This window comes from Gobius niger (genome assembly GCF_951799975.1).
Source record: "Gobius niger genome assembly, chromosome: 6".
Classification (NCBI taxonomy): Eukaryota; Metazoa; Chordata; class Actinopteri; order Gobiiformes; family Gobiidae; genus Gobius; species Gobius niger.
In genome coordinates this window covers 32,620,853-32,646,629 of record NC_136857.1, presented here as the reverse complement: position 1 = coordinate 32,646,629, position 25,777 = coordinate 32,620,853, and the positions used below count along the sequence as shown (strand labels likewise).

At 41.9% G+C, this 25,777-nt stretch overlaps 1 protein-coding gene across 1 annotated transcript; it reads right to left on the bottom strand.

Annotated features, from left to right (window-relative positions):
- Positions 1-2,765: 2,765 nt before the first annotated feature.
- LOC306964872 (solute carrier organic anion transporter family member 4A1-like) lies at positions 2,766-25,328 on the bottom strand (the record flags this gene model as incomplete). The annotated part of the gene is made up of 11 exons (XM_079559039.1): positions 2,766-2,894; positions 4,055-4,197; positions 5,478-5,542; positions 7,097-7,257; positions 7,576-7,738; positions 9,253-9,493; positions 9,574-9,728; positions 9,789-9,900; positions 22,918-23,048; positions 23,126-23,216; positions 24,560-25,328. The coding sequence occupies 11 exons, from the start codon at positions 25,326-25,328 to the stop codon at positions 2,766-2,768; spliced, it is 2,160 nt and encodes a 719-aa protein (XP_079415165.1).
- Positions 25,329-25,777: the final 449 nt, after the last annotated feature.

Sequence of the window (25,777 nt, the reverse complement as noted above, 5' to 3'; positions counted from 1 at the left end):
AGTGTGTTTACTTCAGGATCTGTGGGACTTCCTGCCTCTAAGTGTCGTTCCCCCGCCGGACTTAAAGACGCTCACGGGGTCAGAGTTCACAAAGAGGAACGCCGGTCGCCGCCTCTTGGACTGTGCTGTTTTTAGCACATTTTAGACATAATAGTAATAATAATAATCGACTGGAGAGCAACAGTGTGACGCCTCGTTTGAAAGCTAAGGCCTACAAAACTCACCTAAGCTTCTTCCTCGTTATGATCGTCACATGGTCACTTCTTTGTGGTTTGACCAAACACACACTGAAAAAATGAGACTCGGCAAAAATTGTGACAAAAAGTCTTTTAGATCTGGGTAGAACTGGAGAAAATGTGCTCGGTTCAGTTTGTATTTGTTTCCAGGGAAAGGTTTTGCACGTTCAGAATAAAACGGCCCCAAAACCTGAATTTTAAAACATATATTTATACTGTATATGGTTTTGCTGCAGTGTCTCCTCTTAAACCACAACATTTCAGCAAAATGAAAGAGTTTGGTCCATTTCTCTGAGTCACATGTGAAAAATATGAAGACGGCCAGTGACAGCTAGTGGTGAAACCGGGTTATTACAGCCGAGCAGCAAAAACTGCTCCTGTTTTAAAAATAGACGATACATTTAAATCTGGGTCCTTCCATAACTTTTTTTTCATTTGACGTGAGACAATTGGAGTTTCCTGAGGAAATTTTTTGTCTCTTTTGTTCCATGACCTCAGGATCTTTAAAATGACAGTGTTCCTGCGTCTCACCGACTTCCCCAAAACGCTTCAGATCCAGCAGCTCAACAACAGTTACTTTCATCACTGACACTTTAACATGAACAAAACTAAACTGGAAACTTTCAGATGCATCTTAAATGTGAGACAAACAGCAGAGAAACATGTCCCTGTAAATGTTCCATGTCATCACTTTAAAAAACTCGAGTGTCAGCAGGAAGTAACAGTAGATAAGACAACACACAACCACAGAGCCAGTTCAGACCTGGTTTAGTCCTGGTTCAGACCTGGTTTAGTCCTGGTTCAGAACTGGTTTAGACCTGGTTTAGACCTGGTTTAGTCCTGGTTTAGACCTGGTTTACACCTGGTTTAGTCCTGGTTCAGACCTGGTTTAGTCCTGGTTTAGATGCAACTTATGTGTCCCCGTCCAAGTGCATAGAGCAGGGGGAGGCAAGTTTGTTTGGTGGAGGGCCAGACTCTCCATTTGTAGGGCTGCTGTTGTAGTGTGGGGCTGCTGTTGTAGTGTGGGGCTGCTGTTGTAGTGTGGGGCTGCTGTTGTAGTGTGGGGCTGCTGTTGTAGTGTGGGGCTGCTGTTGTAGTGTAGGGCTGCTGTTGTAGTGTAGGGCTGCTGTTGTAGTGTAGGGCTGCTGTTGTAGTGTAGGGCTGCTGTTGTAGTTTGAGTTTTGATGATTATGGCTCACATATTCTAACTTATGAGATTTTTAATTTGGGTTTTTTACAAGCTGAGCCATAATACTCATAATTATAACAAATAAAGGCTCTACATATCTCACTTTGCATGTAATGAGCCTATATCACCAATCAGTTTCACCTGTATATTAATGTACTCACACCCCCCCCCCCCCCCCCCATCAAAACTGCCTTTTTTATAAATCGTGTCCCTCCTAACAAAAGGCAACCGTCGATTCAGGCCACGTTGCTTTATTTTGGATTATGGTGATGTCATGTTTCCACTGCATCTGTGCTAAAGCTCCTGAATGCAGTTTTACATTCAGCGCTTTGATTCATCACAGGGGGTGGTTTTAGGGCCTGTCATCTTTCTGCTACAGTGGGATTGTTTACAAAGCTCTTCTTGGTTTCCTGCCTGATTATTTGTTACATTTAATCAATGTCAGGTCGATGAAGTGCAAAAACACACCATGATTTGTACATTCAAGAACTCCCTTCAACAACTTCCACAGCACCATCATCTGTACAGAGCTGTTTTTAATCACTATCGTCTGTTACTAAGGCCCAGAACACTCGCACTAAATCAGCATTTGAATTTTTCTCCATGTCCGGAAATCTAATGAATTCAGTGGAAGCTTCCATCGCTGCCGAAAAGTGCCGTACACAGGCAACACAAAATGTCAACAACATTAAAGTACATCATTAAATTACAAACAAAAACAATAAGAAGAATCACAGCTTGTGTTGAAGGTCTGTGTGAACAAACAGGACTTTAAGAGAGATTTAAAACATTGAAAGACAGAGCTGTTTTAACACTCGAGGGAAGACTGTTCCAAAGAGTGGGCAAAAGTCAGCCGTTGTTTTCATTTGTGAACCACTATCAACATTTGATCTCCTCTTTGGGACATGGACAGCAGCTCTGACTGGTCAGATGGGGCCATCCCAGTTAAACACTTAAAAACCATCATTAGGACCTGAAACTGGACCATGTCGCTCTCTGGGAGCCAGTGCAACTGATGTTTTCCATTTAAATAAGTCACACTTTCAACACCACTACAACCTGTCACATGCACTTTAATGCTTTTTAATGACATTCATTTTCACATAATTGATTTAATGAACTTTAATGCTTTATAATGGAAACCCTGGAGATAAAGATCGAGGTGGAGTTTGTGCTGAAGAGGAGCAAAACCAGAAATGCTAAAACTTCACAATGTTTGCATTTGGGAAAATATTGATACAAATAAATATAAAACAAAATCTATGAACAAATGCAATAATAAACATTTACTGAAGATGTTAAAACATGTGTCGAATGTATCGGTCAGGTGTCCTGGTCACTCATAAACAGGTCTGCAGCTGCCTCACTCCGGCGCCCTCTTGTGGAGGCATCTCTGTTTCCCCAGAGTCCGGAGCCGGCTCTGCTTTGAGGAAGACGAGGGCCAAGATGAAAAACACTGTCCCAAAAACCTGCAACAAAAGACAAACAGACTTAATAGTTATACTTTAATATTGAATTAGAGTCAAATCCAGGCTGCGCCGCGTGACGTCACAGGATTCTCAAGAGACAAAGGAAATGACCATATTTGGATTACATTGATGGGTCAATGACACCTCAAAACAGCGTCACTTATAGGCGCCATCTAGTGGTGAAAAGGCATTGCCGCAGTGAGTCTGAAAAAGCGAACTCCACACTGACAGCTCATTTATGCTCGTTCAGAAATGTGAACCAAATGATCAGGATTGAGCTGTTGATCATTTAAAAAGAGGAAAACTGCTCCGGATAATGAGAACTGACACAAATGAATGTGATACAACCATCTGAAAATGAAGTCACTGACCAAGATTTAATAAAGAATAATGCTTGTGACAATACTAGGACACCAAACATATTTTTGCTTTTGTTTACCAGTGGATGTTAAGGCAAACGACGACACCATCATCTGACTCGAACTCACGACCCCTGCTTGTTTTCCGGACGCTCTCCTTACAGAGCTAGGTGAACAGTATGACAACTTTACCAAGTACTGCCCTGTATGTTTTTGCGTCGCACTTCATAATGGATGTGAAAGAGACGCCTCTTGTGCTTTACACAATATCTACTGAATCATTCTGTAATCAGGGCAGATTCACCCCGCGGCCAAAGTTTTGGGCGGCCTGGGTCGGGACGCTTGAGCACAGCAACACCCATGGGATCAGCGCCCGGTGTCGCTCTCGTTCAGCTGGCGCCCCCTGCTGCTCACTATTGCACGTTGCGTACGACACTACATGATACAAAATGCCACAGTGAAAGTGTTGATCACGTGACTTTTCTTGAAATGATACGCTCATGATACAACTCGGCCGAGATGTTGCTTTCTGTGCCTGATGCTTGTGTCGATGCCTCGGCTCATTTAGCCCATCACTAACTACAGCGTCATCTCGGTCACAGCCTTTCATGCTACACGTGGATACCAAACATGTCAGTATTTGTGAATGAATATACGTGAGCGACACAGCCATGTTGAAGTCACTTCCTGGATAAATCTGCTTCTCAAAGCGACAAAACGGCAGAGAATAAACATCGTAAAGGGAGCGTTTGGGCTGTTTTTTACTGTATGTTTCTATATTTGATTAAGGAGGACTCTCACCCTGTAAACGGCGCAGGTGATCAGCGTGAAGTGGCTCAGCTGTTGGTTTTCGTAGAGGAAGCAGGAGCCCTGGACCTCGCTCTGCTTCAGAAGACAGGCCCCGTCGATCAGAGACCCCAACACGATGGGGCCGGGGATGGTGCCTGCACAGACACCACACATCAGGAAAGTCCTCATGAACCACACCGGAGGGAAGATACAAAACAAACTCCAAAGAAAGTGAAATGTAAGCTGGGAGGGAGACCGGAGAAGATGAGAGACAAGAAGAAACCAAAAAGTTTAGAGACAAGAAGAGTTTTTATTGTCCTACTTGACTCATGAATAGAGTTGGAGGAATTTTACCTATACCTATTGTAGGTTAAATCAAGGGCGGACTGGGACTGAAAAACAGCCCTGGACTCTGACCAGCCTGGCCCAAATTAGCACTTCCACAAATACATATTTTAACCTCTTACCACCCGCCTTAACATTAACGAGTGCATTTTCCACAGTTCGGCTTTTTATTATTATTTTTTTGATTGGTATCATCAGCAAAAAGAACGGGAAAGGTGGTCGTAGAAACAGAATCAAAATCATTAATATAAATAATAAATAATAATGGTCCCAAAATTGAACCTTGTGGTGCACCACACTCCACGGAATTCCTTTTAGATTCATGTTTTTTTTTATACTGGGATTTACCCAAATCTAAAAGCTCCTTGACTGGAGAGCAACAATGTAACGTCTCATTTGAAAGCTAAGACCTACAAAAGTGATGGAAACTTTTTGTCACGTCGCCACATTTTTGTCATATTTTTGTTGTTTTTTAAATTATTTTTTCTAGCATTTTTTGTTGTGTTTTTCTCACGTTTTTGTAGTTTTTTTTTGTCCGTGTTTTTCTCATGTTTTTGTTGACTTTTCATCCTCTTTTTCTCGCTATTTTGATGCTTTTCTTTTTAGCTTTTAGATTTGGGTAAAGCTCGGTTGAGGCGGGACTGGTGGCCCTAGAGCCAGTGGCCCTTCTGTGCTCTTCCAGAATGGACATATGGCCAGTCCGCCCCTGGGTTAAATCACCACGTGCAGCTGAAAATGCAGTTTTATTACAATAATGTCTCAAGAACATGGTCAATCTGAATAAACTAATTGAGTGTTCTGTGGACAAAACAGCGCAGAAGGTAAGAGAGTTTCTTACAGCAAATAGACTGTATATTGCAATGGAATTTTTTTGCCTTGGTTTCGAAATCAGTATTGAGAATTGAGTTTTATTTTCAGTATCAAAATCGAAATCTTTTCAACTACAACTCGACAGGAACAAAGCAGATACAAAGTGCCAGGATGTTGCTTCCATCTCTGACTTATTTGGTCATGACATACCTCGCCGTACTCCTTGTTGCCTGTCTGTGATGTATTTAATCACTGTAAAGGAATTGACTGTGTGACTTACCGAGCGTGCGCACCAGGATCCACTGGATCCCCAAAGCAAAGGACTTCTGTCTCTCTGGAACACACCTGAGGCAGAGGCAAGTTAGATCTGTACTTTACTGAGTCAGACACTGATCTACTTTACTGAGTCAGACACAAACACTGATCTGCTTTACTGAGTCAGACACAAACACTGATCTACTTTACTGAGTCAGACACAAACACTGATCTGCTTTACTGAGTCAGACACAAACACTGATCTGCTTTACTGAGTCAGACACAAACACTGATCTACTTTACTGAGTCAGACACAAACACTGATCTACTTTACTGAGTCAGACACAAACACTGATCTGCTTTACTGAGTCAAACACAAACACTGATCTACTTTACTGAGTCAGACACTGATCTACTTTACTGAGTCAGACACTGATCTACTTTACTGAGTCAGACACAAACACTGATCTGCTTTACTGAGTCAAACACAAACACTGATCTACTTTACTGAGTCAGACACTGATCTACTTTACTGAGTCAGACACAAACACTGATCTGCTTTACTGAGTCAAACACAAACACTGATCTACTTTACTGAGTCAGACACAAACACTGATCTGCTTTACTGAGTCAAACACAAACACTGATCTACTTTACTGAGTCAGACACTGATCTGCTTTAATGAGTCAGACACAAACACTGATCTGCTTTACTGAGTCAGACACAAACACTGATCTACTTTACTGAGTCAGACACAAACACTGATCTGCTTTACTGAGTCAGACACAAACACTGATCTACTTTACTGAGTCAAACACTGATCTACTTTACTGAGTCAAACACTGATCTGCTTTACTGAGTCAGACACAAACACTGATCTGCTTTACTGAGTCAAACACAAACACTGATCTGCTTTACTGAGTCAGACACAAACACTGATCTACTTTACTGAGTCAGACACAAACACTGATCTGCTTTACTGAGTCAGACACAAACACTGATCTACTTTACTGAGTCAGACACAAACACTGATCTGCTTTACTGAGTCAAACACAAACACTGATCTACTTTACTGAGTCAGACACTGATCTACTTTACTGAGTCAGACACAAACACTGATCTACTTTACTGAGTCAGACACTGATCTACTTTACTGAGTCAGACACAAACACTGATCTACTTTACTGAGTCAGACACAAACACTGATCTACTTTACTGAGTCAGACACAAACACTGATCTACTTTACTGAGTCAGACACAAACACTGATCTGCTTTACTGAGTCAAACACAAACACTGATCTACTTTACTGAGTCAGACACTGATCTACTTTACTGAGTCAAACACAAACACTGATCTACTTTACTGAGTCAGACACTGATCTACTTTACTGAGTCAGACACAAACACTGATCTACTTTACTGAGTCAGACACAAACACTGATCTACTTTACTGAGTCAGACACATACACTGATCTACTTTACTGAGTCAGACACAAACACTGATCTACTTTGCTGAGTCAGACACAAACACTGATCTACTTTGCTGAGTCAGCTCTTCCTGGTTCGACAAATGCTTTAGGATATGGAGTGTGTATTGTACGACGTCACTTCCTGTTCATGATGTTCCGCAGAGAAGCACAGACCTGAGCGTGGCGGTGATGGGTGGGATCAGGTAGAGGCCGACGCAGAGGCTGGTCATCACGTAGAGCGCCAAGAAGACGGCCTCGTAGGAGCAGGAGCCGACGCACTTTCCTGCTACAGCCGAGGAGACATTAGCCTGAACACAGCTGCAGTCAGAGAACACCTGCACATGCAAGAAACAGAACAAACGCTGTCTTTACGCAAATTAGAATTTTTGCTGATTTTTTTCCACTAAAATACTACTTTGTTCAAAAACTAAACCACACCCAAAACCCCTCTGACCAAATCGTTTGGAACGAGCTCACTATTTCAGAAAATAAAACCACACATTTAAACCTGGCTCTGAACATTAGTTAGATTTTTTTGAAATGTAGGCCTTTTATTTTGGACGTGAAAACATAAAGTAACAACAAGACAGAAAACTTGCAATAGATTTATTTTCTCATATTTATGTCTGGTATCTCTGAATGATTGTGGTTACCTCTCCTCCGGTGGAGCTGAGGTTGATGGAGGAGCAGCCGGCGAAGCAGGGAGAGAAGTACATGACGCCGTCGGCTCCACAGACTGGACTGAAGCGCTGACGTTCACAGCTGCAGTTACTGTTGCACTGAGCCACAAGCTCGTCTTTCAGAAACGACCTGTGACTGAAACGAGAGGAGATTTATTTATCAAGGTTCAAAGGACTTTATTTGTCATGTCATGTAAAAAACACATAAGAGAATGAACTTTGTCTGTTTTTAGTTACTCAAGTCCATGTATTTTTTCCAAGTTATTGGAATTCTTAGAGGTTTACCATAGGGTACTTTGTAGCCTACATCTTGAGGAATACTAGTTTAAAGTATCTGTACTAAAATAGTTACAAAATCCACATTGAGTCAATATTTAACCCTAGAACACCATCCCTTAACAACTCAGAGTAAAAAAAATAGCCCAAACTCTCTCTTTAGATAAGATAGCCTTTATTGATCTCACAATGGAGAAATGTACTTGATACATTCAGCTCTTAGAAACACTCAGGGTGTGCAAATAGGAAGAAAATGTGAGGAAAAAACAATTAAATAGTAAATAGTGATTTACTATTTACAAATACAAAACACCATCACTAACACTGATTTTTACCCGAGATAATACACCCGATAAAAAGTTAAACAATACATGACACATGTGAGTAGTGTTCTTTTATATTATAAAAGTCATGTCTAATAAAATGAAAGAAATGCATCATGAGAGGACCAGATGGAAGATGGAAACTTGTTTTTTGGTCCATACATACCTGGGATATGTGAGACTTCTCTGGTGAAGGCTCAGTGTCCTTGGCACAAACAGCCACAGGAGAGACAAAATATGTCATATTGTGAATGGGTATAAATGACCAGTTGACTTAAATAACTATGTAATGCATTTCTTATAATAAGTGCATTTATTTATATATTTATGTATTTATTTATATATTAATTAATTAAATTAAATATATGTATATTTATTTATTTATTTCTGTATTTATTTCTGTAATTATTTATTTCTGTATTCATTTATTTTGTATTCATTTATTTATTTATGTATTCATTTTTGTATTCATTTATTTATTTATGTATTCATTTTTATTTCCTTACATAAATAAATAAATACATACATAAATAAATGAATATAAAAATAAATACATAATTAAATAAATGAATACAAAATAAATCAATCAATACAGAAATAAATATATAAATAAATACATAAATAGATAAATATATGAGTAAATAAATAAATAAATTCACTTATAGTAATAATATAATAATATATAATGCAAATTTGATCTTTAGGCAGCCACGGTCCTCCATAGACTACAACATTTTGTCTGTTTACTTATTATTTACTGTTTATACTTTTTGTCCCCACAAAGTCCTTGGTAGTCATTGTATATAAGATACCACAATGTACTATTTAATTGTGTTGCTGCTTTTTCCTCACAGTGTTTCTAGGAGCTGAATGTAACAAGTGCATTTCTCCATTGTGAGATCAATAAAGGCTATCTATTTTTTTCTAAAGAGAGAGTTTGGGCTGTGTTTTACTCTGAGTTGTTAAGGGAGAAAACTTGCTAAAAATATCCACATTGACCACGGCGTGACAAATGTTTTCACTTGCAACGTCCTGCCTTTAATGAACCCACCTGTCCGTTCCTGGTAGCGTCCCGCGCTCCTCCTCACGTACCCGCTGACCCGAAGAGTACGGCACCGTCACGCCCGCCGTGGACACCGTGGGGCAGTGGATGAAGAACATAAAGTTGAGGAGCAGGCCCACAAAAGAAATCACGATGCAGAACCAGATGATGCCACGACATTTCAGTTTGAACATTTTGATGACAAAGGTGCCGATTAAACTCCCGGCGCAGAGCGGGATCACCATGGCGCCTGCGAGGAAGAAAAAACTCCCGGTTAAGGACGTCGGAACAGCTTTAAACTGACGTGCGCAGTGACTGGAAAACCCTCACCAAAGATCAGCGCCGCTTGTGAAGAACTGACGCTGAACTGCGACTCAAAGAACTTGATGAAAAACGCGGAAATCACTGCGATCAGAGCGTTTACTGTCGTCACCGCCAAACTCAGAAACAGGAAGGAGGGGATTCTCAGGAGCAGCAGAAGCGACCTTCAGAGAAAAGAGGTGGGTTTCATGGACATCACCGTTTTGCGGAACTCGTCCTCTTACCTGGGCATGTCTCTGAGGGTTTCTCCGAACTGTGACTGAGGCGGCGTGGAGCGGCGGCCATCTTTGCGGCGCTGAGCCTCGGCCTCACAGGGAGCTGCTGTGTCCTGGGAGCCTGGGGAACGGTTCAGCACATATACGTGACTCCTGTAGTCGTGGACGCCATTTCGGATACTGCCTCGTGTAGGTCATATTAAACTCTGCATCTGCTCTGACTGAGGTCAAGATGCTACGAGTTGAAACGGAAAGGGAACTGAAAACTGAAGATTTTATCCTTACTGGAGAGTTACTGAGTGTGTTTCCTGGTTATTAGCCATTTTCCACTGAGAATCCCCTGTTTGTGATCAAATAAAGGACCCGGCTTCTCGTAACTTCTCGCTTCTCGTGAGGCGATTTAACTAATAAATAATCAATTAGAGCACAATATGGCGAAAATATGAATATGCAGACAGCAGGTAGTGCAGGTCGGCCGTCACATCTCCTCCCCCTGACCCTCAACAGTGGAGCCCCTCAAGGGTGTGTTTTAAGTCCCCTCCTCTTCACTTTATTCACTCATGACTGTCTGTCCACATTAGAGTTCACCGATACTGTGAAGTTTGTAGATGACGCAGCTATCATTGGTCTGATCCCTGGCGATGACCAGACCAATTAAACTGAGAGAAAGAGGGTTAATGTTGTAATAGTTTACCCTATCTTTAAGTAACTTTTTTTTTAGCCATCTGCATCTCAGGTTGTTTCCCTTCAGAAGCAGGTCGAAATATATTTTCCTCGGCCTGTAGCTTAAGTCCACAAAGAACATTTGTGGACTTTACAACTGAACTCGGGAGACCAAAACGTTGGGAACCACTAATGTATTGGCTGCAGTTTTACTGCCAAATACAGGACTTAACTAGAAAATTTTGCAATTGCTGCGCAATTGCGATTGACTGCGGAATCCTAGGCTACTAATGCAGAAATTGCAACAATTGCATAACAATTGTGAAAAAAATCATAATTGCATAAGAGTGCTTTTATCGTGAAAATCCTCATTTAGTTGCATAATACTGCTTTACATGTGAAAATCCCTATTAAGTTGCATTATACTGCTTTATATGTGAAAATCCCTATTAAGTTGCATTATACTGCTTTATATGTGAAAATCCCTATTAAGTTGCATTATAGTGCTTTATATGTGAAAATCCCTATTAAGTTGCATTATAGTGCTTTATATGTGAAAATCCCTAATAAGTTGCATTATACAGCTTTATATGTGAAAATCCCTATTAAATTGCATTATACTGCTTTACATGTGAAAATCCCTATTAAGTTGCATTATAGTGCTTTATATGTGAAAATCCCTATTAAGTTGCATTATAGTGCTTTATATGTGAAAATCCCTATTAAGTTGCATTATACTGCTTTACATGTGAAAATCCCTATTAAGTTGCATTATACTGCTTTACATGTGAAAATCCCTATTAAGTTGCATTATAGTGCTTTATATGCGAAAATCCCTATTAAGTTGCATTATAGTGCTTTATATGTGAAAATCCCTATTAAGTTGCATTATAGTGCTTTATATGTGAAAATCCCTATTAAGTTGCATTATACTGCTTTACATGTGAAAATCCCTATTAAGTTGCATTATACTGCTTTACATGTGAAAATCCCTATTAAGTTGCATTATAGTGCTTTATATGCGAAAATCCCTATTAAGTTGCATTATAGTGCTTTATATGTGAAAATCCCTATTAAGTTGCATTATAGTGCTTTATATGTGAAAATCCCTATTAAATTGCATTATACTGCTTTACATGTGAAAATCCCTATTAAGTTGCATTATAGTGCTTTATATGTGAAAATCCCTATTAAGTTGCATTATAGTGCTTTATATGTGAAAATCCCTATTAAGTTGCATTATACTGCTTTACATGTGAAAATCCCTATTAAGTTGCATTATACTGCTTTACATGTGAAAATCCCTATTAAGTTGCATTATAGTGCTTTATATGCGAAAATCCCTATTAAGTTGCATTATAGTGCTTTATATGTGAAAATCCCTATTAAGTTGCATTATAGTGCTTTATATGTGAAAATCCCTATTAAGTTGCATTATACTGCTTTACATGTGAAAATCCCTATTAAGTTGCATTATAGTGCTTTATATGTGAAAATCCCTATTAAGTTGCATTATAGTGCTTTATATGTGAAAATCCCTATTAAGTTGCATTATACTGCTTTACATGTGAAAATCCCTATTAAGTTGCATTATACTGCTTTACATGTGAAAATCCCTATTAAGTTGCATTATAGTGCAATTATTGTGAAAATCCCTATTAAGTTGCATTATAGTGCAATTATTGTGAAAATCCCTATTTTGTTGCAGAAACTGTAAAAACTGTTGAAATTGCATAAACTCTTAACATTGTATAAAGTCTTAACATTGTATAAACTGTTTAAATCACTCACAGACTTCACTGTATCAGAAATCCTATTAAAATGAATGGGGAGCCTTCCCCATACAAATCAATGGCAGAATTCCCAAGCCCGTAGAAAAAAACTGGAAAACTGCAGAACTCTATTTTTTTCTGAAAACTGACAAGTTGTGGAAGCTGAACAAGCACAAACTGCAGAAATTGCTGAAACTGTGGAAAAAACTGCAGAATCTGTGAATTTGCGGAAGCCCCATTATAAGTAATGGGAAAAATCGGCCGAATATCGGCCGATTGCGGAAAAAACGGAAGTTGCAGAATTCCCAAAAGTAATAGCAGGATTCTCTCCAACATGCGGAACGTTTTGATGTATAACTTGTGGAAATCGCTGAAATTGTGAAAGCTGTGAAAGCTGCAGAAAAACGGGAAAAAAACGGAAGTTTAATAATAATAATAACTAGAAAATTTTGCAATTGCTGCGCAATTGCGATTGACTGCGGAATAGTGTTGCTGCAAAAGTTAGGTGAAAAATCCTTGAAAACTCCTGAAACCTTGAAACACCCGAAACCGTGAAACTGTTAAAATTGTTGAAAGTCCTGAAACCTTGAAACACCAGAAACATTTGTCCTAAAAGTTCTAGAATCATTGGAATTTCTGACACCTTGATACTCCTTAAATCCTTGAAATTCCTGAAATCCTTGAAACTCTAGAAATCATTTGAACTGGATAAATTCTTGAAACAGTTGAAATCCTTGAAACGCCTGAAATTTAAATTGTCCTTGAACCTGTTGAAATTCCCCACACCGCTGAAATTATCTGGTTCTGGTAAATAGGGCAACCTGGTCTGGACTTGGCATTGCTTCTTTGGTTTACCTGGTTATGGTTTTAATTCTGGTAACTATGGTAACCTAGTCTGGACTTGGCCTGGCTTCTGTAGTTTACCTGAATATGGTTTTGGTTTCGGCAACTATGGTAACTTGATCTGGACTTGGCCTGGTTTCTGCAGTTTACCTGGTTGTGGTTTTTATTCCGGTAACTATGGGAACCTGGTCTGGACTTGGCCTGCTTTCTGTGGATTTCCTGGTTATGGTTTTCATTCCGGTAACTATGGTAACTTGGTCTGGACTTGGCCTGGTTTCTGTGGTTTACCTGGTTATGGTTTTAATTCCGGTAACTATGGTAACCTGGTCTGGACTTGCCCTGGCTTCTGTGGTTTTCCTGGTTATGGATTGAATTCCGGTAACTATGGTAACTTGGTCTGGACTTTGCCTGGCTTCCGTGGTTTTCCTGGTTATGGATTGAATTCCGGTAACTATGGTAACTTGGTCTGGACTTAGTCTTGCTCCAGGTCTTGGGTCAGATCTTGGTTTGGGTCTGGGTCTTGGTTCGAGTCTTGGTTCGGGTCTTGGTTCGGGTCTTGGTCTGGGTTTTGGTTTCGGGCTTTGGTCCGGGTCTTGGTCTGGGTCTTGGTTCGGGTCTTGTTCTGGGTCTTGCTTTTGGCTCCGGTCTTGGTCTTGGTCTTGGTTCGAGTCTTTGTTCTGGTCTTGGTTCGGGTCTTGGTTCTGGTCTCGGTCTGGGTCTTGGTTCGGGTCTTGGTTCTGGTCTTGGTTCGGGTCTTGGTTCGGGTCTTGGTTCGGGTCTTGGTTCGGGTCTTTGTCCGGGTCTTGGTTCGGGTCTTTGTCCGGGTCTTGGTCTTGATTCGTGTCTTGGTTCGGGTCTTTGTCCGGGTCTTGGTTCGGGTCTTGGTTCGGGTCTTGGTCTTGGTTCAGGTCTTGGTCTGGGTCTTGGTCTGGGTCTTGGTCTGGGTCTTGGTTCGGGTCTTGGTTCGGGTCTTGGTTCAGGTCTTGGTCTTGATTCGAGTCTTTGTTCTGGTCTTGATTCGAGTCTTTGTTCTGGTCTTGGTCTGGGTCTGGATCTTGGTCTTGGTTCGGGTCTTTGTCTGGGTCTTGGTTCGGGTCTTGGTTCAGGTCTTGGTCTGGGTCTGGCTTTTGGCTCCGGTCTCGGTTCGGGTCTTGGTTCGGGTCTTGCTCTGGGTCTTTGTTCTGGTCTTGGTTCGGGTCTTGGTTCGGGTCTTGGTTCGGGTCTTGGTCTGGGTCTGGCTTTTGGCTCCGGTCTTGGTTCGGGTCTTGGTTCGGGTCTTGCTCTGGGTCTTGGTTCGGGTCTTGGTTCGGGTCTTGGTCTTGATTCGAGTCTTTGTTCTGGTCTTGGTTCGGGTCTTGCTCTGGGTCTTGGTTCGGGTCTTGGTCTGGGTCTTGGTCTGGGTCTTGGTCTGGGTCTTGGTCTGGGTCTTGGTTCGGGTCTTGGTTCGGGTCTTGGTCTGGGTCTTGGTTCGGGTCTTGGTTCAGGTCTTGGTTCAGGTCTTGGTCTTGATTCGAGTCTTTGTTCTGGTCTTGGTCTGGGTCTGGGTCTTGGTCTTGGTCTTGGTTCGGGTCTTTGTCTGGGTCTTGGTTCGGGTCTGGATCTTGGTCTTGGTTCGGGTCTTTGTCTGGGTCTTGTTTCGGGTCTTGGTTCAGGTCTTGGTCTGGGTCTTGGTCTGGGTCTTGGTCTGGGTCTTGGTTCGGGTCTTAGTCTGGGTCTTGGTTCGGGTCTTGGTTCGGGTCTTGGTTCGGGTCTTGGTTCGGGTCTTGGTTCAGGTCTTGTTCTGGGTCTTGATTTGGGTCTTGGTTGCGGTCTTGGTTCGGGTCTTGGTCTGGACTTGCCCTGGCTTCTGTGGATTTCCTGGTTATGGATTGAATTCCGGTAGCTATGGTAACCTGGTCTGGACTTGGTCTTGGTCCAGGTCTTGGGTCGGATCTTGGTCTGGGTCTTGGTTTGGGTCTTGGTTTGGGTCTTGGTTCAGTCTTGGTCTGGGTCTTGGTTTGGGTCTTGGTTTGGGTCTTGGTTCAGTCTTGGTCTGGGTCTTGGTTTGGGTCTTGGTTTGGGTCTTGGTTTGGGTCTTGGTTTGGGTCTTGGTTTGGGTCTTGTTCTGGGTCTTGGTTCGGGTCTTGGTTTGGGTCTTGGTTCGGGTCTTGGTTCGGGTCTTGGTTCGGGTCTTGGTTCGGGTCTTGGTCTGGACTTGGCCTGGCTTCTGTGGTTTTCCTGGTTATGGTTTTAATTCAGGTGACTATGGGGACATGGCCTGGTTCATATGGTTTACCTGGTTATGGTTTTAATTCTGGTAGCTATGGTAACCTGGTCTGGACTTGGTCATGGTCCAGGTATTGGGTCGGATCTTGGTTCAGTCTTGGTCTGGGTCTTGGTTTGGGTCTTGGTTCGGGTCTTGGTTTGGGTCTTGGTTTGGGTCTTGGTTTGGGTCTTGGTTTGGGTCTTGGTTCGGGTCTTGGTTCGGGTCTTGGTCTGGGTCTTGGTTCGGGTCTTGGTTCGGGTCTTGGTCTGGGTCTTGGTTCGGGTCTTGGTTCGGGTCTTGGTCTGGGTCTTGGTTCGGGTCTTGGTTCGGGTCTTGGTTCGGGTCTTGGTCTGGGTCTTGGCTCGGGTCTTGGTTCGGGTCTTGGTTCGGGTCTTGGTCTGGGTCTTGGTTCGGGTCTTGGTTCGGGTCTTGGTCTTGATTCGAGTCTTTGTTCTGGTCTTGGTCTGGGTCTTGGTCTGGGTCTTGGTTCGGGTCTTCGTCTGGGTCTTGGTGCGGGTCTTAGTTCGGGTCTTGGTCTGGGTCCTGGTTCGGGTCTTGGTTCGGGTCTTGGTCTGGGTATTGGTTCGGGTCTTGGTTCGGGTCTTGTTCTGGGTCTTGGTTCGGGTCTTGGTTCGGGTCTTGGTCTGGGTCTTGGTCTGGGTCTTGGTTCGGGTCTTGGTTCGGGTCTTGGTTCGGGTCTTGTTCTGGACTTGGCCTGGCTTGGTCTTGGTCTGGGTCTGGCTTTTGGCTCTGGTCTTGGTCTTGGTTCGGGTCTTGCTCTGGGTCTTTGTCCCAATCCTTGAAACTGCAGAAGTATTTGAACTGCAGAAGTATTTGAACTGCAGAAGTATTTGAACTGCAGAAGTATTTGAAACTGCAGAAGTATTTGAACTGCAGAAGTATTTGAACTGCAGAAGTATTTGAAACTGCAGAAGTATTTGAAACTGCAGAAGTATTTGAACTGCAGAAGTATTTGAAACTGCAGAAGTATTTGAACTGCAGAAGTATTTGAACTGCAGAAGTATTTGAACTGCAGAAGTATTTGAACTGCAGAAGTATTTGAACTGCAGAAGTATTTGAAACTGCAGAAGTATTTGAACTGCAGAAGTATTTGAACTGCAGAAGTATTTGAAACTGCAGAAGTATTTGAAACTGCAGAAGTATTTGAACTGCAGAAGTATTTGAAACTGCAGAAGTATTTGAACTGCAGAAGTATTTGAACTGCAGAAGTATTTGAACTGCAGAAGTATTTGAAACTGCAGAAGTATTTGAACTGCAGAAGTATTTGAACTGCAGAAGTATTTGAACTGCAGAAGTATTTGAACTGCAGAAGTATTTGAACTGCAGAAGTATTTGAACTGCAGAAGTATTTGAAACTGCAGAAGTATTTGAACTGCAGAAGTATTTGAACTGCAGAAGTATTTGAACTGCAGAAGTATTTGAACTGCAGAAGTATTTGAAACTGCAGAAGTATTTGAACTGCAGAAGTATTTGAACTGCAGAAGTATTTGAAACTGCAGAAGTATTTGAACTGCAGAAGTATTTGAACTGCAGAAATGGCTGAAAGACCTGAAGTCCCATTAAAATGCATGGGCAGAATTCCCCATACAAATCAATGGCAGAATTCCCGATCCCGTAGAAAAAAACTGGAAAACTGCAGAACTCTAATTTTTTCTGAAAACTGACAAGCTGCGGAAGCTGAACAAGCACAAATTGCAGAAATCGCTGAAACTGCGGAAAAAACTGCAGAATCTGTGAATTTGAGGAAGCCCCATTATAAGTAATGGGAAAAATCGGCCGAAGACCGGCCGATTTGCGGAAAAACCGGAAATCGCTGAATTCCCAAAAGTAATAGCAGGATTCTCTCCAACATGCTGAACGTTTTGAGGTATAAGTTGCTGAAATTGCTGAAACCGTGCAAGCTGTGAAAACTCCCGAAAATCTGGAAAAAAATATAATAATAAAGAACATGAAAACCAATGGTTGACTGCGGAAGGATTCCGCAGTCAATCAACTAGAAAATTTTGCAATTGCTGCGCAATTGCGATTGACTGCGGAATCCTAGGCTACTAATGCAGAAATTGCAAAAATTGCATAAAAAATGTGAAAAAATTCATAATTGCATAAGAGTGCTTTTATCGTGAAAATCCTCATTTAGTTGCATTATAATGCTTTATATGTGAAAATCCCTATTAAGTTGCATTATAGTGCTTTATATGTGAAAATCCCTATTAAGTTGCATTATAGTGCTTTATATGCGAAAATCCCTATTAAGTTGCATTATAGTGCTTTATATGTGAAAATCCCTATTTAGTTGCATTATAGTGCTTTATATGTGAAAATCCCTATTAAGTTGCATTATAGTGCTTTATATGCGAAAATCCCTATCAAGTTGCATAATAGTGCTTTATATGCGAAAATCCCTATTAAGTTGCATAATAGTGCTTTACATGCGAAAATCCCTATTAAGTTGCATTATAGTGCTTTATATGCGAAAATCCCTATTAAGTTGCATTATAGTGCTTTATATGTGAAAATCCCTATTAAGTTGCATTATACTGCTTTACATGCGAAAATCCCTATTAAGTTGCATTATAGTGCTTTATATGTGAAAATCCCTATTAAGTTGCATTATACTGCTTTACATGCGAAAATCCCTATTAAGTTGCATTATAGTGCTTTATTTGTGAAAATCCCTATTAAGTTGCATTATAGTGCTTTATATGCGAAAATCCCTATCAAGTTGCATAATAGTGCTTTATATGCGAAAATCCCTATTAAGTTGCATAATAGTGCTTTACATGCGAAAATCCCTATTAAGTTGCATAATAGTGCTTTATATGCGAAAATCCCTATTAAGTTGCATTATAGTGCTTTATATGCGAAAATCCCTATTAAGTTGCATTATAGTGCTTTACATGTGAAAATCCCTATTAAGTTGCATTATAGTGCTTTACATGCGAAAATCCCTATTAAGTTGCATTATAGTGCTTTATATGTGAAAATCCCTATTAAGTTGCATTATACTGCTTTACATGCGAAAATCCCTATTAAGTTGCATTATAGTGCTTTATATGTGAAAATCCCTATTAAGTTGCATTATAGTGCTTTGTATGTGAAAATCCCTATTTAGTTGCATTATAGTGCTTTATATGTGAAAATCCCTATTTAGTTGCATTGTAGTGCTTTTATTGTGAAAATCCCTATTAAGTTGCATTATAGTGCTTTACATGTGAAAATCCCTATTAAGTTGCATTATAGTGCTTTATATGCGAAAATCCCAATTAAGTTGCATTATAGTGCTTTTATTGTGAAAATCCCTATTAAGTTGCATTATAGTGCTTTATATGCGAAAATCCCAATTAAGTTGCATTATAGTGCTTTTATTGTGAAAATCCCTATTAAGTTGCATTATAGTGCTTTTATAGTGAAAATCCCAATTAAGTTGCATTATAGTGCTTTTATTGTGAAAATCCCTATTAAGTTGCATTATAGTGCTTTTATTGTGAAAATCCCTATTTAGTTGCATAATTGTGTTGTAATTGCAAAAATCCCTATTTTGTTGCAGAAACTGTAAAAACTGTTGAAATTGCAGAAACTTGACATTGTATAAAGTCTTAACTTTGTATAAACTGTTTAAATCACTCACAGACTTCACTGTATCAGAAATCCTATTAAAATGAATGGGCAGAATTCCCCATACAAATCAATGGCAGAATTCCCAAGCCCGTAGAAAAAAACTGGAAAACTGTAGAACTCTAATTTTTTCAGAAAACTGACAAGTTGTGGAAGCTGAACAAGCACAAACTGCAGAAATTGCTGAAACTGTGGAAAAAACTGCAGAATCTGTGAATTTGCGGGAGCCCCATTATAACTAATAGGAAAAATCGGCCGAATATCGGCCGATTGCGGAAAAACCGGAAGTTGCAGAATTCCCAAAAGTAATAGCAGGATTCTCTCCAACATGCTGAACGTTTTGATGTATAACTTGTGGAAATCGCTGAAATTGTGAAAGTTGTGAAAGCTGCAGAAAATTTGGAAAAAAATACTATAATAATAACTAGAAATTTTTGCAATTGCTGCGCAATTGCGATTGACTGCGGAATAGATCTAATGCAGAAGTCACCTGAAAAATCCTTGAAAATGCCTTGAAACTGTTAAAATACTTTCTTTGAAACTCCTGAAGTCCTTGAAAGATTTGAAACATTGAAACTCCTGAAATCTTCAAAACTGTTGACACATTGAACCTCCTGAAATCCTGGAAACTGTTGAAACCTTGAAACTGTTGAAACTTTGAAACTGTTGAAACCTTGAAACTGTTAAAACTTTGAAACTGTTGAAACCTTGAAACTGTTGAAACCATGAAACTGTTAAAACCTTGAAATTCCTATAATCCTTAACACTGTTGAATTCCTGAACACTGAAATACTTGAAACTCCTGAAATTATCCGGTAACTATGGAAATGTGGTCTGGACTTTGCCTGGCTTCTGTAGTTTTCCTGGATCTGGTTTTGGTTCCGGTAACTATGGTAACTTGGTCTGGACTTGGCCTGGTTTCTGTGGTTTTCCTGGTTATGGTTGTAATTCCGGTAACTATGGTAACTTGGTCTGGACTTGGCCTGGCTTCTGTGGTTTTCCTGGTTATGGTTGTAATTCCGGTAACTATGGTAACTTGGTCTGGACTTGGCCTTGCTTCTGTGGTTTAACTGGTTATGGATTGAATTCTGGTAACTATGGCAACCTGGTCTGGACTTGCCCTGGCTTCTGTGGTTTTCCTGGTTATGGTTGTAATTCTGGTAACTATGGTAACTTGGTCTGGACTTGGCCTTGCTTCTGTGGTTTACCTGGTTATGGTTTTAAATCAGGTTACTATGGTAACTTGGTCTGGACTTGGCCTTGCTTCTGTGGTTTACCTGGTTATGGTTTTAAATCAGGTTACTATGGTAACTTGGTCTGGACTTGCCCTGGCTTCTGTGGTTTACCTGGTTATGGATTGAATTCAGGTTACTATGGTAACTTGGTCTGGACTTGGCCTGGCTTTTGTGGTTTTCCTGGTTATGGATCGAATTCTGGTAACTATGGTAACTTGGTCTGGACTTGCCCTGGCTTCTGTGGTTTTCCTGGTTATGGATTGAATTCAGGTTACTATGGTAACTTGGTCTGGACCTGGCCTGGCTTCTGTGGTTTTCCTGGTTATGGTTTTAATTCCGGTAACTATGGGGACTTGGTCTGGACTTGGCCTGGTTCCTGTGGTTTACCTGGTTATGGTTTTAATTCCGGTAGCTATGGGGACTTGGTCTGGACTTGGCCTGGTTCCTGTGGTTTTCCTGGTTATGGTTTTAATTCCGGTAACTATGGTAACTTGGTCTGGACTTGGCCTTGCTTCTGTGGTTTACCTGGTTATGGATTGAATTCAGGTTACTATGGTAACTTGGTCTGGACTTGGCCTTGCTTCTGTGGTTTACCTGGTTATGGATTGAATTCAGGTTACTATGGTAACTTGGTCTGGACTTTGCCTGGCTTCTGTGGTTTTCCTGGTTATGGATTGAATTCTGGTAACTATGGGGACTTGGTCTGGACTTGGCCTGGTTCCTGTGGTTTACCTGGTTATGGTTTTAATTCCGGTAGCTATGGCAACCTGGTCTGGACTTGGTCTTGGTCCAGGTCTTGGGTCGGATCTTGGTCTGGGTCTTGGTCTGGGTTTTGGTTCGGGTCTTGGTTCGGGTCTTGGTCCGGGTCTTGGTTCGGGTCTTGTTCTGGGTCTGGCTTTTGGCTCCGGTCTTGGTCTTGGTTCGGATCTTAGTCTGGGTCTTGTTTCTGGTCTTGGTCTGGGTCTTGGTTTGGGTTTTCGTTCGGATCTTGGTTCGGGTCTTGGTCTGGGTCTGGGTCTTGGTTCGGGTCTCGGTCTGGGTCTCGGTCTGGGTCTTGGTTCGGGTCTTGGTTCGGGTCTTGGTCTGGGTCTTGGTTCAGGTCTTGGTTCGGGTCTTGGTCTGGGTCTTGGTTCGGGTCTTGGTCTGGGTCTTGGTTCGGGTCTTGGTTCGGGTCTTTGTTCGGGTCTTGGTTCGGGTATTGGTCTGGGTCTTGGTTCGGGTCTTGGTTCGGGTCTTGGTTCGGGTCTTGGTCTGTGTCTTGGTTCGGGTCTTGATTCGGGTCTTGGTTCAGGTCTTGGTTCGGGTCTTGGTTCAGGTCTTGGTTCGGGTCTTGGTTCGGGTCTTGGTTCGGGTCTTGGTTTGGGTTTTCGTTCGGATCTTGGTTCGGGTCTTGGTCTGGGTCTGGGTCTTGGTTCGGGTCTCGGTCTGGGTCTTGGTTCGGGTCTTGGTTCGGGTCTTGGTTCGGGTCTTGGTTCAGGTCTTGGTTCAGGTCTTGGTTCGGGTCTTGGTTCGGGTCTTTGTTCGGGTCTTGGTTCAGGTCTTGGTTCGGGTCTTGGTTCAGGTCTTGGTTCGGGTCTTGGTTCAGGTCTTGGTTCGGGTCTGGGTCTTTGTCCCAATCCTTGAAACTGCAGAAGTATTTGAACTGCGGAGGTATTTGAACTGCAGAAGTATTTGAAACTGCAGAAGTATTTGAACTGCAGAAGTATTTGAACTGCAGAAGTATTTGAAACTGCAGAAGTATTTGAACTGCAGAAGTATTTGAAACTGCAGAAGTATTTGAAACTGCAGAAGTATTTGAAACTGCAGAAGTATTTGAACTGCAGAAGTATTTGAACTGCAGAAGTATTTGAAACTGCAGAAGTATTTGAAACTGCAGAAGTATTTGAACTGCAGAAGTATTTGAACTGCAGAAGTATTAGAACTGCAGAAGTATTTGAACTGCAGAAGTATTTGAAACAGCAGAAGTATTTGAAACTGCAGAAGTATTTGAAACTGCAGAAGTATTTGAAACTGCAGAAGTATTTGAACTGCAGAAGTATTTGAACTGCAGAAGTATTTGAAACTGCAGAAGTATTTGAAACTGCAGAAGTATTTGAAACTGCAGAAGTATTTAAACTGCAGAAGTATTTGAAACTGCAGAAGTATTTGAAACTGCAGAAGTATTTGAACTGCAGAAATGGCTGAAAGACCTGAATGTACCTGAAGTCCCATTAAAATGCATGGCCCTATTAAAATGAATGGGCAGAATTCCCCATACAAATCAATGGCAGAATTCCCAAGCCCGTAGAAAAAAACTGGAAAACTGTAGAAGGCGGATTTTTTCTGAAAACTGACAAGCTGCGGAAGCTGAACAAGCACAAACTGCAGAAATTGCTGAAACTGCGGAAAAAACTGCAGAATCTGTGAATTTGAGGAAGCCCCATTATAAGTAATGGGAAAAATCGGCCGAATATCGGCCGATTGCGGAAAAACCGGAAATCGCTGAATTCCCAAAAGTAATAGCAGGATTCTCTCCAACATGCTGAACGTTTTGAGGTATAAGTTGCTGAAATTGCTGAAACCGTGCAAGCTGTGAAAACTCCCGAAAATCTGGAAAAAAATATAATAATAAAGAACATGAAAACCAATGGTTGACTGCGGAAGGATTCCGCAGTCAATCAATTAAACATGTTACAAGACTCTGCTGGCAACCCTACCAAACATTCAGCTGAAAGTGAGGAACAAAGTTACAAGTCTTCACTCACCGTTGTTACCTGGGAGTTTTCTGGGATATCCCAAAATGATAAAGGCCAAGGGTAGAGACAGAGCTCCAACCAAAAGGAAGCCGATCCACCAGGCTCCGACCCACAGAGGACTCGCTGGAGTCAGCTCGGTTCTGAAACATAACCACATTTAGCAATGAACACGTCTGCGTCGATGCAGCGCCCCCTGGCTATTGTAGATACAACTTACTCCAGTGTTATTTCAGAAAAAAAGCTGAGGAAAAACCCTCCCAGCAGCATTCCAACTGATGGGCCGACTGCGGTCGCCGTGTAGAAGACTCCTGCAGCAGAACAATTATAGTTTTCAATTGAAGGAAATCTCCAAACATAGATAAGATAAGATAATCCTTTATTGATCTCACAATGGAGAAATTCACTTGTTACATTTGGCACTTAAAGGAATAGGCCACCGTTTTTACATACTAAGATATGTTCTTACCTCACTTTAGACGTGTTAATATATCCCCGTCTGGTCTTTGTCCGTGCGCTCTGTCAGGCAAACGGAGCACATACGCAGCCTCTCCCACATGTCACATAGCTCCAAAAAAGCTCACGATAGAAGCTACCAAGCTCTTCCACGTGTTCCCTATTTAAATAAAGTTACGTGAAGTGTTTTCATGCGAAGTATATTTACACAGAAATGTAGCATGTCGATTTTATAAGCAAATAAAAAGGGGTACTATAATGTGAGGCGTAATGATTACGAGGAGCACAGCGTCCGCGTAGTAACTCCTAAAGACTTCCCCCGCTCACTTCCGTCAATAACCTTTAGGAGTTACTGCGCGGACGTTTTACTCCTCGTATCATTACGCCTCACAATATAGTCCCCCTTTTTATTTGCTTATAAAATCGACATGCTACATTTCTGTGTAAATATACTTCGCATGAAAACACTTCACGTAACTTTATTTAAATAGGGAACACGTGGAAGAGCTTGGTAGCTTCTATCGTGAGCTTTTTTGGAGCTATGTGACATGTGGGAGAGGCTGTGTATGTGCTCCGTTTGCGTGACAGAGCGCGCGGACAAAGACCAGACGGGGATATATTAACCCGGCTAAAGTGAGGTAAGAGCATATCTTAGTATATAAAAACGGTGGCCTATTCCTTTAATAAGCTCACTCAGGGTGTGGAAAATAGACAGGAAATGTGCAAACACTTAAAGGAACAGGCCACCGTTTTTCCATACTGAGATATGTTCTTACCTGAGCTTAGACGAGTTGATGCGTACCTGATCTTTGTGCGTGTGCTCAGTCAAGCAAAAAGACCAAAGATGTTGTTATCATTTGGCCTCTCCCAGTATATTCCCATAGCTCCAAACGGGGGTGAAGTTGCCACACTCTTCCACAGGCACAAAGACCAGACAGGTACGGATTAACTCAGCTCAGGTAAGAACATATATCAGTATGGAAAAACGGTGGCCTGTTCCTTTAAGTAGTAAAAAATCCCCAAAAAACATACACATAGACATAGACATAGATATATATAAAATAGACAGAAGGGGAGGAGACCTACAATTCATTGACTTTGAGTGGCTGGAGTTTCTGAACGCAGAGAAAGGGGAGGGCAGGGCAAAAGCAGGATCAACACTAAGGCACGCAGAGTGTTGGTCAGGAATAAAACTCACCCATATAAACAGGAGCGTTGTTTGACTTGACGTTCTCATCCAGAAAGGTGAATCCTACCGTGTAAAGAGGAGTGGATCCAACGCCGTGTAAAACCTGAGCCAACACAAAGACATAAACGTATCCGGACAGTCCGTCGCCGGCCGTGTGTGGAGAGAAGTGTGTGGCGTTGGAAGAGCACATGTCTGATCTCTCGGGGGCAGCGGCCTGGTATGGAGGTGTGGTGAAGTGTGGCAGAGCAAACACCAGAGAGCCCAAGCCCATGATCCCGATGCCCCAGCCCAGCCAGCGAGGCTTGTGCCCGTTCCCAAAGTAACTGACAAACGGCAGGCAAACGCACGACGCGATATCAAAGGAGCTGACGATGAGGCCGGTCTGGGAGCTGCTCAGGTCGAAGCGCCGCTCGATGGACGTGACCACGGTGTTGACGAGGCCGGTGACGACAAAACCCTGGAGGAACGAGGCCACGGACAGAAAGAAGAGAACCCAGCGAGGAGTGTTAAACACCTGCAGAGCTCTGGGCCGCAGAGCCCCCCAGCCACACAGCTGCTCTGACTCCTGCTCTGTAGGACGGTGTCCTCGCTCACAGAGCTGACCCTGGAAGGACGTGGCTCCAGAGACGACAGCAGAATGAGCAGAGCCATCAGCTCCAACACTCGGGAGGCTTCTGGGAGCAGAGCCTAAGGAGCTGTGGCTCTGAGAGTCCACTCCCGAGTCTACATCTGGAGGAGAGTCCTGCAGGTCCTGCTTGGCGTTACGCAGCCCGGGCATTGGTCCTGTTTATTTAGCCTGAACCAGAGAGATCCTCATTTGTTGTACTACGAAAAGAGAAACAATAACTGTGGTTTTAAAACAACCAATAAAATACAAGTGTGCAACATAACAGTGGAAAGAAATGCTGTTGAGTCTTACCCAGGGGTGAAAGTAAGCCGGTACGGTCCGGTACTGCGTTCCGTTAAAATATTTGCCGGTAGTACGCAGTACCGGGAAGGAGAAGAGGTACTCTCTCACCTTACGCACAAAACAGTCACACTGTGGGGTCAAACGCGGTGAAGTTTAGACTCATAAATGCAACGCAGAGTCCCTGAACTCTCTACACACGCCTTTGTTGTGAAAGGCAGGACATAAACAAGGATATAAAAACATAGATGCAAATGCTCCCCTGTCTCCTTTATGATTTTCTTTCAAAATCATTTTGGATATTTGTTGCTCGTCCACAG